This window comes from Orbicella franksi, chromosome 7, assembly GCF_964199315.1.
Source record: "Orbicella franksi chromosome 7, jaOrbFran1.1, whole genome shotgun sequence".
Classification (NCBI taxonomy): domain Eukaryota; kingdom Metazoa; phylum Cnidaria; class Anthozoa; order Scleractinia; family Merulinidae; genus Orbicella; species Orbicella franksi.
In genome coordinates, this window is record NC_138151.1 from 27,356,036 (window position 1) to 27,368,380 (window position 12,345).

The 12,345-nt window shown below is 38.1% G+C and overlaps 1 protein-coding gene and 1 pseudogene across 1 annotated transcript; both read right to left on the reverse strand.

Moving 5' to 3' along the window:
- Positions 1–1,895: 1,895 nt before the first annotated feature.
- Positions 1,896–5,490, reverse strand: LOC145492169 (uncharacterized; annotated as a pseudogene).
- Positions 5,491–5,555: 65 nt separating this feature from the next.
- On the reverse strand, positions 5,556–6,984 carry LOC145492168 (uncharacterized). The gene has a single exon (XM_081471508.1). The coding sequence runs from the start codon at positions 6,722–6,724 to the stop codon at positions 6,137–6,139; it is 588 nt and encodes a 195-aa protein (XP_081327634.1). The 5' UTR covers positions 6,725–6,984; the 3' UTR covers positions 5,556–6,136.
- Positions 6,985–12,345: the final 5,361 nt, after the last annotated feature.

Genomic DNA, 12,345 nt, shown 5'->3' on the forward strand with positions numbered 1-12,345 from the left:
GGCCGCTGTCTCACAGTATCCTTAAATCCTTTTCTCTCTTTGCAAGATGGCACAGGCTACTCGAAAATAGAAAAAATATAACAAATAGGTATGCAAAAGGGTGGATTAAATATTTTCACAAAAGTAAATTTAACTTCCCCGCATAAAGTCCATCCTAACACAAAGTGAAAATATCACAAATTAACAGCTCTGCTTCGGACTGCACTCTCAGGGCTGGCAATGGTCCTTGAAAGGGATTAAAGGCATAATAAGGCACTCTCTGGTGGATCTTCTTTCAGAAGGCTGTGGGCCGTCTTTCTGAAGGTCTTTTAAGGGCCGTTCTGTGGTCGTCCTGGAGCTGTGTCCTCAAGTGAGGGTGTGCCCGGCTGAACTGGGTCAACGATTTTGGGCCAACATCTGATCATCATCGGACAAAGTTGGCTAATCCGCTATTCCTCTACATTGCTATCCACTCAAGTACTCTCTCAGGAGTCGCTTTCAGATCCTTCCTGTTTCTCTGTTTTTCTTCCTTGACACATCTTGCCTTCGTTGACATTATTTTTGGATCTTTTAGATCGGGCTTCATTCTTTACATGCCAGATGGTTTGAGTTCTTTTAATCGTTTTGCCCCTCTGTGGCAGTAATGCTACTACAGCAGAGTTCCTCGAGTTCTACAAGTTTCTCGACGGCGTGGGCTTGAGAAGTTTGGGTTTCAATAATAATGCTTAAATTGGGAGGACAGTCCTGGTCCTCCTTCCCCTCAGCCTCTATACTGGCGAAGATTCAAGGCCTTCGGTTGGTGTTTCCACCGGTCGAGTTGAGGGAGGTAAGAGTCCTTGAGGTAGAAGTTATCTTTCGTTAGGATTCCATTGGCTGTGTTAACTGCCTTATCGATTTTTCCGAGACATAGAACACTTGAGCACTCAATGTTAGGTTAGTGAGAACACATAAATATAAAGAATGGAATATGTGAAATGGAGAAATAATTGTTGTTTCCTGTTTAACATTTGACAGACAAAAATCAATTTTAGCCGCTCTCAGCCAATCACAATGAAATGTTTTTCTCCGTCATATAATAAAAGGAAGAAACAAGAACGCTAGAGCAATTATAAAATCGCTCCATTTTGTATATTTTCCAGCTAAAAGCTATCAGATCATTCCATTTTCTTTCACACAAAACAACACCTACTCCTGTACGAAACTTTCTCGCATATTAATAACATAATAACCGATAAGTCACTAAAGTTAGGGATAAATAGAACTGAATAGATAGTTTTTGAGGGACTAAAATCACAGCTCCAGGGCTAAAGTAGACAAGACTTTACAAATGAATTCAAATAATAAGACTATACTAAAATGTAATCCATAAAATACACAATTAAAATCGTCTATATACAATTTCTGTAGAAAAAGCCATTCTCTAGCCTGGCCATTTTCTAGCGTGTTCCTTTTGCAAATGGAACGTGATAACTTTGACTATTTCTTAGATTAAAACTGCATTTGTTTGGTTCTGGTAAAAATCTGTGTGTAATGTGTGATCAGGATTATAACTGATTATTACTAGGACAAAACTAAACTACTTTAAAACTGGTGATCATTTTCCTCTTAGATTTGCCCCATATGTTTACTCCTCTCAGGTTTTGAACAGCAAAACACTAGCGATATTAAAAGCAAGTTCAAGTTTTATTGACGTTTACGGAGCTAGAGTATCTGAATAGGTCATTTCCGAGTTGCCTTGTGCTTGTGTTTCAAAACGAGTTCTTGTGCAAAATACAGTTTCATATGAAAATGAGTTTGGTTTGCATAAAAATGAACCTGTAGCTGGACCATTTTCATATAAAGGGTTTCGCACGAACACTCGTTTGACACAGAGTCAAAATGCAACTCAGGAATGGCATATACTTAATGTAGGATGCACGTGGTTTGTACTAATGAGAACTTACACTAGTAATTTTTGAGTCTGCGATTTGAATAGGGGGTCGGAAATTTTCGGACGAGTGGAGGCTTCTTATGAGAATGTGCGGTATGGGGCGTTTTGTTGGGCTGCGTCGCGTCTATGGTAATGACACATGTAGTTCGGAAACTTTGGCCTCAAGTTTGTTAAAGTGTTCCTGCATTTGAAGAAGAAGTCTTCTTCCGGCTTCGAGGTCTTTTTGAATCGCTTGTCGCTTTGCTGCGGTTCCATCATTCGTCACCTCTGCAACTACAATGATACATAACATGTTAATGACTGTATTATAGATGAAATCTGAAGGTTGGAGATACGACCACAAGTATTTGATATAAATATTACGTCAAGGATTTATAATCCGTGATTTCATTTGATACAAGAAAAGCAATAAACAACTAGTGCTTCGAAATATCGTTGTAGAGTTAACTTGATATATTGCTGGATTATTGTTTATCTCGAAAAAGCTGCAAATTGATTTTATGAGTAGCTAATCAGACGAAAGTCGAAACTAAACAGGGTCCGGTTCGCCTACTGCGACACCTTGATTATACTGCCGCTAGATATAAGACATTTACCTAATACCACATCTTGTTGGACTTTATCCTTCTTCCGGATCAAGATATCCCACACCGTTCCGACAAACAGCAAGCCAAGCAATATCCCGAGCGATGGGTAGACGAGATAATTGATAAAGGGCGAGGAATTACAAAAAAAGACCGACATTTCCGGCAGGCTTCTGTTGGGTTAGCTAAAAGGAAAAAGAAAACGAAGAAAAAGCAGTAATGTAATAGGTCGAAAAACCCTGTGCATCCCTACGCCTTTACATTATGTTTTGTAAGTCTTTTCCTACGTCTTTGCCCTTGCCCACTCCTGCACGGGTACGTTAAGGTCTATGTTCTGGTCTAGGTCCAGGTCCAGGCCAGGCCCACGGCTCTGTTCTCTTCAATGTCCAGGTCTAGGTCCAGGTCTAGGTCTAGGTCTAAGTCTAGGTCCAGGTCTAGGTCTAAGTCTAGGTCTAAGTCTAGGTCCAGGTCTAGGTCTAGGTCTAGGTCTAGGTCCAGGTCTAAGTCTAGGTCTACAAGTGTAGATCTAAGATTTATCTATATATGTCTGTGCCGCCAATCTTATGCTCCTACTGTCGCGAGGAGACGATATGTCGAGAAAATGGCTATAAACACAGTATTATGGTAGTGTGCAGCCCATAGATAAGGATATTTGTGTAAATAATTCCAAAACTAATAAACGTTAACATTACCTTAAAAGTAGCCGTAAGAGTTTGAACCAATCTCCAAATGTTTGAACGATGAAAGTTTAAGCAAGTTGCAAGTCTTTGATTGTTCTTGGAAAAGAGAACTCCAATGTCTTTTCGGTATTCGAGCTTCTTGACGGTGATGAGCGATTTTAATTTGCCTCTTGACTGGTAATGGGAAGCTCTGTATCGGTCTAAGAACATTCCATCTACTTCTTTTGTTTTCACTGCTTGAACGACGTCATCAATTGTGTTGTACACTAAATAGGTAGAGAGAGGGCATAACTCTTACTGAATGAAATGGAACATTGAGTTTTACCAGCATTTGCTTGATCAGAATCGTTGGCGAGCCCAAATCTATTCCTGTACTCGGTGAATTTGCTTTGCAGTTTACTCCTATTTTTGTTATAACTAAGAAATCATTGTCAATCGATTAAAAACGTCTCGAAGACCCCGTTATCCATACGAATAGGTGTACAAAAAAGGTCTTGTCTCGCTCATTCATGTACTGCACTGTACTGTATAAATTTCAGCTTGTAATAACAAACTGTTCAAAATCTGTGGAAACTTCACCTTCTCGCCCTAGCAAGAGAAAAAAACAAACAGACAAACAAACAAACAAACAAACAAACCAAACAACGACAACGAGAGTAACAGCTGAAGCATGTCTTCAGTGAAATATTATTATTCTGCACCAACCTTTCGGCTGAGCACCTTCCTGAAGTGCATGCTGGTATTCTGTTCTATTGCCTAGCACCGCAACCTAATATAGATTTCAAAATTAAAAGTTGATTCTTTTTTTTAACTCAGTTCTTGTCCTTACATCTTTTAAGTAGAGGGATGACTGACCATCGCTGACAGAAGGAAGAGAGTAGTCTTTAAATAGCGAAAACGTTTTTTTCCTCTTCAAATTCCAGCAAATTTTCTGGGCTAGTTTTGTTCTAGGAAGGTTTTTTGTTCACAGTAGTTACGGCTGGTCATGCGTTGGAATGGGCTTGCTAACAAAGGCAGATTCCGCGCTTTGAAAATGGTCGGGCTTATATTCGGAAGGGTCTTAGCGTCATAAAACGTTTAGGGACATTCAAGTCTACAATACCGCACAGAAAATGAGTCTCTATGGTCACGAAAGCTTTTTTAATGATCTAAACTACAGAACAATCCATGGGGGATATTATCACGTGGGCTTATCGGACTGTTTTTGCATTATTGTTAGTGTTAACGTTGATCCAGGTGCTGGCGCCTCCATCTCTTCTTCCCGCTAGTTATTGTATTCCTCGCACAAAATGTCTCAGTGCAAAATTTGCGTAATCAGTTGACCAACCTTCAAATTAACAAGGCTGCTTGGTTCCATATGCAGGGAGAGAGCTGTCAATGTGGAGGTGATATTTGCCGTAATTAACGCTATGTTGATGATACCCATGAGGATCCATATGACGGAGAAAACTCGGGCTGCAACAGACTTTGGAGCTTTGTCACCATACCTGATGCAAAAAGACAAAACAAATCATTTTTATAAATCGCAAATAATAGTATATGCCCGCCGCATTGAGCCATAGTAATATGAGATTAGCATTGCTATAAAATAACAACTGTGCGAGCACAGAGAGAACCATGATTTTCAACAATAAATACTACACTTAAGTGTGCAAAGTTGCTCATCGAGCTGTAGAGGAGGGGTGGAAAAGATAATCCAAATATTTTAAACCCTCTTTTCGGTAGCCGTTGGAAAGCGACACCCCGCTTTTTTTTGTTTATTGCTACTTTGAAGCTTGTAGTACCAGGGTTGAAGTGGCCGGAGAAGATTCTTCCTCTTCTCAAGTATTTTAGAGTTTTGTTAGAGTTTTGTTGTTTTATTGGTGGCCGAGGGTGCAGAAGCAGGACGTTATGTCGTAAAAATGGCATCATAATTTCCTAAAAATACCCATCCTGGCACCGTCATCTAAAGCTCATGTTTCGACTGTAAAATTGAAAAATAATTGCCGTAATTGATTCTCTATAATAAAAGCACTGTAAGAACGCTTAAATTGGAAACCATGACAAAAGAAAAAGTGAAACGAATAACTAACCTAAAAAAAATTCTCTAACTTATTGCTACCACAGAAAAATAAATCTATGATGATACTAACACTTTGCCGACCAACCATTGACTAAACACTTCCAAATCTACAGTAAGGTCGACACCATGCGTAACGTTACAATACGTTTCAAAGTTTTCAAGTTTGAAATCATCGTGAAGACAACCTGCCTCACCCTTCCACCCCCACATTACTGTTAAAGTCGTTCTTTTACCCTACTGTGGTTGCAGATATAAAGGACCTGTTACTGTCACGGGTCACCCTCATTAAATAAAGTCTTTCACTTCACTTCAAAACAAGTTAGTCCACTGTTTGCAATGGAATATTGAGCATTTCACCTAGAGGGAGTAGACGGGTAACTGGAAATTGAGATTGAACACAAGTTGTATGGCGACCTAGATCGTCAAATGGACGTTACCATGATTATACTACCAGCATCGTTCTGCTCAAGAAGGAATGGTCAATTCCCCTCTATGACAAACGCCTGCTCTGCAGGGAATCATGGTAGCTGTATTCGTCATCTTGGACTGGATATGTGTTTGATGAATACAACTACCATGATTCCGCGCGGGCGTGTCTCATTGAAGGAATTAGTCACTATTAGAGAGCTTAAGCATGACGTTTACGGCAGACGGCAAACGGCAAAGATTACCTCTGATTTTTTTTTCTTGTAATCCTTAAATAAATCACGAAAAAATAGAAAAAAAGGCTTCTACTATTCACCGCAAATACAACTATTTTCACTCTACTGTACAGACAGCTGAAGACAGACGGCAAAAGTTTCATTTTTGCCGTTTGCCCTTTGACGTAACGTCATGCTTAATCTCTCTATTAACAGGCCTACACTTAAACACGCAAGGGATACTGGTTATAGATTTCTGTTCACAAACTCACCAGAGCCCACATAATGACACCAGCAATGGCCATAGTTATCAGAGTAAGTGCAAGCAATGGCCAAGACGTGAATATCGCGTCCAAGACCCCTCTAATCGGATTCGTTTGATCTTCAGTTGTAAAGAAATCTGTTCCGGGATAATCACCAATTTTGAAAAAGGGAAATTCACTATATCGTCGACTGCCTGGGGTCTCGAATATAGGAGAAGCCACATCCGCTGTGTTTGTCCTCAGCAGTTCTATCATGCCAAATTCACTGTAAGCCTGCAAGCTTATCACTTTGTATGAGATGTAAGGTTCCCAAAAATAACCACACTCTACTGTTATGTAACGCAATAGTGCATCTCGTATCATACCCTCATCTTGGATTGAAGATCCATTTACTGGTATTATGTATGGAGGGTCAAAAATCCAGGCCACTGTCAGAAATGTTACCGTTTGGTTTTTATTTTCACCCTCGCTTTGCAAGTCTTTATTAGTAGTTGTGGACGAATTATCTTTTGCAGTGGTTGTCTGGAAGTAAAACACACAAACACCGATGACAGCAGTTGAAAGCATTTGCAGCCATTTTGCCATCGTGGCTCTGAAATAGAAAAGTTTGTGAGAAAACGGAAAATGACTGCTTATTTCAAGCTTAGTATAAAGATGAGAAAGACATTGATCAGTCGGTGATGAGAAATGGTTAACAAAGTGCCGCGCTCTCCAAATCGAACCTCGCTCACGGAATTGAAATGATAGCTAGTGGAACGAAAATGATTTCATGGAGGATCGCAAATGATCCCGGACCGCATTTGATTCCAATCTATGACCGCAAATGATCCCGTTAAAAATAGAAGAATGGCATTGATAGTGCGATGACTTGAATAGGAGGAATAACATGGTAGATTTAGCTTTTTGCTACAAGAGCACATTTTGACGACAACTTATGGAGCATTATTTTGTGAAAAAGTTTAGTCCCATGCTATTCGGCTTATTTGAAATCATATGATGTAAGGTGATGTCCATCCAACATTATTTGCCGATCCTTGCACTTTCCTTCAGGCTGGCCATACATTGCATTTGGGATTTCGCTGTAATATCCATTCAACAGTGATAAAGCTTTTAATAACATGCAGAAGGCTTGAAAAGGCAACTTATGCATGCAAGGGTATATGCTTGGAATTCCTCCTAGTTTGCTAAAATAACTGATTAATCCAAAAAGGAACTGAAATTTTTTTGTCGCGTGGACAGTTACGGACGACCCGTTCTATTATTTTCGTATACTTTTCTTAAGATGAAGATATCATCTCCACGACACATTATAAAATATTAAAAGGCAAACACGGGGCATTATTTCGTGAATCCTATCCATGTCCTAAGTGTTCCTACTAACGAGCAATAAATGACGCCAATCTTCAGGTAAGCATAGCGAAGGAGTCTCCCCCTAGGTTTTTTGCAAGCTTTCTGGTCGCTATTGCATTTAATCAACCAGCAAAAGCAAGCCAAGAGAGTTACGTAGGATAAAGCTTGGGGACCCTTATGGCAGGCTATTTATTCCTTGAAAATGATCGCTGCTCCCTCAATGATATGAAAGTTTATTGACTAGTACTGTTGTTTAACAGCATCTTACGAGCTGTTTCTTGAAGCTATTTTCACGCTGCCGTGTGGAGTGACACAGGGTTGTTTGCAAAGAGTTCTGCGCGCTAAAACGTTATAATTCCTTATTTCAAACCCATTCTGAAACATGGCCTTTGAAGCTTAGTGCATCGTCTACTACAAATTAAACAAAAGCAGCCGGGTATGATAAAAGCAATCTTCAACATTTAATTAAAGTTATGAGGGCAGTGACGCTTCCTTTTTAGATTGTAGAGAATACGTAGACAGATAAGTTTATATATTTTCCTTACCGTGAAAAACTTTTTACAATCTCTCACTTCTCTTCGTTGTCGAATATTGTCCAGAAGCCTGCATTATAAAATATGCATGAAATAAATGAGCGGTCATACCGAGGCTGTTAATTATTAATGACTTTTGGCAGAAGTTATAATCATATTTCAATTATATTTATATTTCAATTATTTTTCAGTGCCTGAATATGGTTCAATCAGAAGGGAATTTAAAAATGACTAAAAGAAGTTTAGACGATTTTTGTATCACAATTTATTTGCTCCACGGGAATACTGTGGTAAATGCTGCCAGCTAGCTGACATACATATCGTTATTATGGAAACATTGTTGCATTGTACCATGTTATGGTACTGTTAACATTCGCAGAGATAATCAAAGTGAATTTAAGTGAGGCATAATGTGGAAATGAAAAAAAGTGGCGATTTCATCACTTAAAACTATAACGTTAAGTCCTGTAGGGAAACAAAAGCGACATGTCAGAGGCGATATTTGAAAAAGAAGCACAACGCTTGTTTTAATTAAAGAAGCAAAGCAACGAATTACAAATTAAAAACGTTGTGCTGGTGAAAAGAAAAGAGACAACCGGATTTAAATAACAATCAACTTTAGCACCTCATACTGTTCCGAAATGAACGTTGGTAAACAAATAATATTGCCTCAGTAAAAACTTTTTGTTTTTGTTTATCCGTCTATAATTTTCATGGGAATACACAAAAATTAGATTTAAGATAACTTATTGAAAGATTAGAGATTGATATGATATTGCTGTAAATTATGGAGATAACATTTATTTACAAATAGCAAGTCAATGAAAGTGAAATTAAACATTAAAGGAAACATCAGCCACAGGGTAAAAGCACCAGTGAAGTATAGAGTCAGTGTGTTGTGGAGTTTAATGTTCACGTCTGAGGTTAAGTTGGCAGAATCCGAGGTAATCTCTTGTCCATTCCAAACATCACAAAATTATGAAGTAATTCAAATATGTAGCGCTCACAGTAAAGGCGTAAAAAAAAAAAAGAGTAAATAGCTGGCGCCAGCGCATGTGGAACTTGAAAAAAAGACCGTTTTTTTGACAAGGAATGTGTCAGATCTAGTTATTTTTGAGGTAAATGTTCTCGCAGGCTACATTGGGATAATTTAAGTATAAACGGCGGAAACGAATCGAAGGATATTCATTGTAAATCGTTCATAAGTTGTCAGTTTTTTTTTTTGTTTTTTATTTTTTTTTCGTTGAGTAATATTTTGTAGTTTCCCGTTTTTGATCATTTCGGTGGTCAATATAAATACTAACCAAACCTGAAATCATCAAAATAGGGTGATCTGACCACTTTGAATATTATTTAGATACCCTCTTGACGATAAAGGACTAATACGCATCACACTTTAAACGCATTGTCAGTAATACTGGTTGGAAATGAACATCTATGATTTTTCATCTACTCAATTGCTGTCAATAACACTGTTAATCAATATTTCTACGGAGTCAGTTACTTCGGAAACAAATAAGAATTAAAGTTTATATAACAGATATATATTTTTTATTTGTTTTATGGAATCTACACGAGATCGTGATAAGGAAATAAAAAAATTTCATGGCGTTTTAGCCATTTGAAAACGGGAAACTTCACTTTCGGTTGGTTCAGAAACCACGGGGGGAATTCTGACCTGGGACTAGCTTACCGTGCATCTTTACTCTGATAAAGCACTCTATTTCGGAGCGCGTTATATCGAAAAGTTACTATAAAGAAATCCATGAAATGACTAGTACTGTACGGGTCCGCAAATGATCCCAGAACCGCAAATGATCCCCAAATTGGACCGTAAATGATCCCGGACAAGAAATGATCCCCGATAGGGACCGCAAATGATCCCGACTAAAAAATAACGAATGGCATGGATAGTGGGATGGTGTGGATAGGGAATTGGCGTATGTGAATACCGATGTTTTTATTAAAGCCATCTTATAATGATAATGGCTTACAACTTTCTTTTGTTTTCATACTTTCGGCTAACTTTTGTTGCTAACTACGATGCTATGAATATCACCAGTCAATCATCAAAACACGACTTGGCTTGCATCTCTTTGCAATTCTGAGTAAAATTATGATCCGTGCAACATACGCTACATATCCTCCTGTGTTAAACATTGATATTTCGGTGTTATAGTTAAATCATATTTTATCAGCCGTTAACGCCGTTCGTCTAAAGTTTTAAACTAAAATCTAACCATGAAGCGACTATTAAGGAAGACGCTGTCACCTGAGTAGACCCTCTACAACGCTTCATAACTCTGTAAAACACCTAGTGTGTAGCACTGGAAATTTGAACAAATTTATTTTGTAATTTTTCCTTGGTCGTATTTTGGCTTTAATTCCTCGGAAATGACTACTTGAGTATTCTAAGAAGCCAAAATTCCAAGCTGTAGTTATGAAGTTCAGCTTCATTACCAAGCAACGCCAAGGCTTGCGCAAGTTAGCTGTTTGATAGATGTTTGATACTATCGCCACCGAGATTTCGAGAATGTTTACAAGTATGTGTTTTTCCAAGACTTCTGATTCAATAGATCGTCTTCACGTGACGTGTTTTTATCCTCATCAGGCATAAGAGACGGTATATTTATATCTGTTTACAATTAGCGTTATGTAGGTTGCGTGACACAAGGTTACGATCGAGTTTGTTAAAAACTATATACTTATCTCATGATTTTGAGCCTTTTTAGAAGTTAGAGCATTAGGAAAAGTGCTTATGTAAATGCTTGTTTGTTTAGTACTGATAATCAGTCGTCTGGAAAGCCAAAGTAAGTTCCAGATGTTTACACTATATTCCGGCCGCCACATTGGTGTACCACGGATGTATACCAACATGGCGTTTTCTTACTGGGCTCTGTAAATTTCTGGGAAACATTTACGACGAATTTCTGAAGTTTGGGGAAACGCACAGGCCTAAAACTTGGAAAAGTGTCTTATTTAGTTATCTTCTATAGCGTACATCACAATTTCTTAGCTTTTTCCATTGGTTGATTTTCGATTTACTATTTTTTTTTTATTGCGTGACAGTGAAAACGATCTGAACCGTTCGAAGAACAAAACAGCAGCTGTGGAATATTTTTTTGTAAAATGATAAGACATGTTTTTTAGTTCATAATTTTTGTATATGTTCTCACCTTCCTCTGATATAAATCCATGCCATTCCTTATTTTTTGATCGGAATCATTTGCGGTCCAATATGGGGATCATTTCCGGTCCGGGATCATTTGCGGTTCAATTTGGGGATCATTTGCGGTCCGGGATCATTTGCGGACCCGTACAGTACTGTATTGTCATGGCCAAGCTTTTACCTCAAAAATGATCACAAAAACAAAGACGAGAAAGAGCGCCAAATACAACATCTTCTTGGAAATAGCAAATTATAATTGAAAAAGTCAAATAAAGTAATGCAAGTACAAACTGGAATGATTATACTTGTCAAAAAAAGAAATTCTCACACACTATACATATATATTGCACTGTAATATACCTTACAGAATGAGCACCTTTTGAAAAATAGGATGTAAGGAGCTGCAAGCATTTTGTTTTACGAGGCTATTTTTGAGCCAAGAGAAAAGTAGAAAAATAGATAAATTATTTTATAACAACTTTAGTTGCATAAAAAATATATAAATATCTACATGCAAATAGGGTGCCAGCAAGGAAGAACCTAATCCTCATATAAAGGATTCTTTCAACGTGTTTAGATTAATAATAGCAAACAAAAACAACAGATATTTGGAGAAACCTTCATACCAACAAAGTCAGTTGGTTCCAACTGCAAAGAAAGAGTTGTAAGTGCAGAGGTGATGCTCTCCATAAATATCGCCATGATAATGAGACCCAAAAGGACCCAGATGATAGAAAAAATTCAAACCACGATCAACTTTTGAGCAGAAACCGCTATCAATTTATGGTAGTTATACATTATCTAGTCAGGGGAATAAGTGATGTTGTAAAAGTATCAGGTTAAAGATTTTATAAGTTAACAGGAAACAAAAATGGTGGTAATGGCACCGAGTGAATAATGAAAGTTAAAAGTAAACACTCTAATATCAGTTTTAGACGTTGCTTCGCCTTGTTTCATTCAATTCGTTCATCGTTTTTTTCCCGAAAATTGTCAGTCGCAAGAATTTGCACTTGTGCGTCCAATTGCCATTAACGAACCCTTTGTTAAAAAATCCTTACCCCACTGTAGTCATGGAAATAAAGGACCACCGGAATCCATCCCAAGATCCTTTGGTGAATGAAGGTGGAAACTCTTCACTGTGCAGAATACTGTCT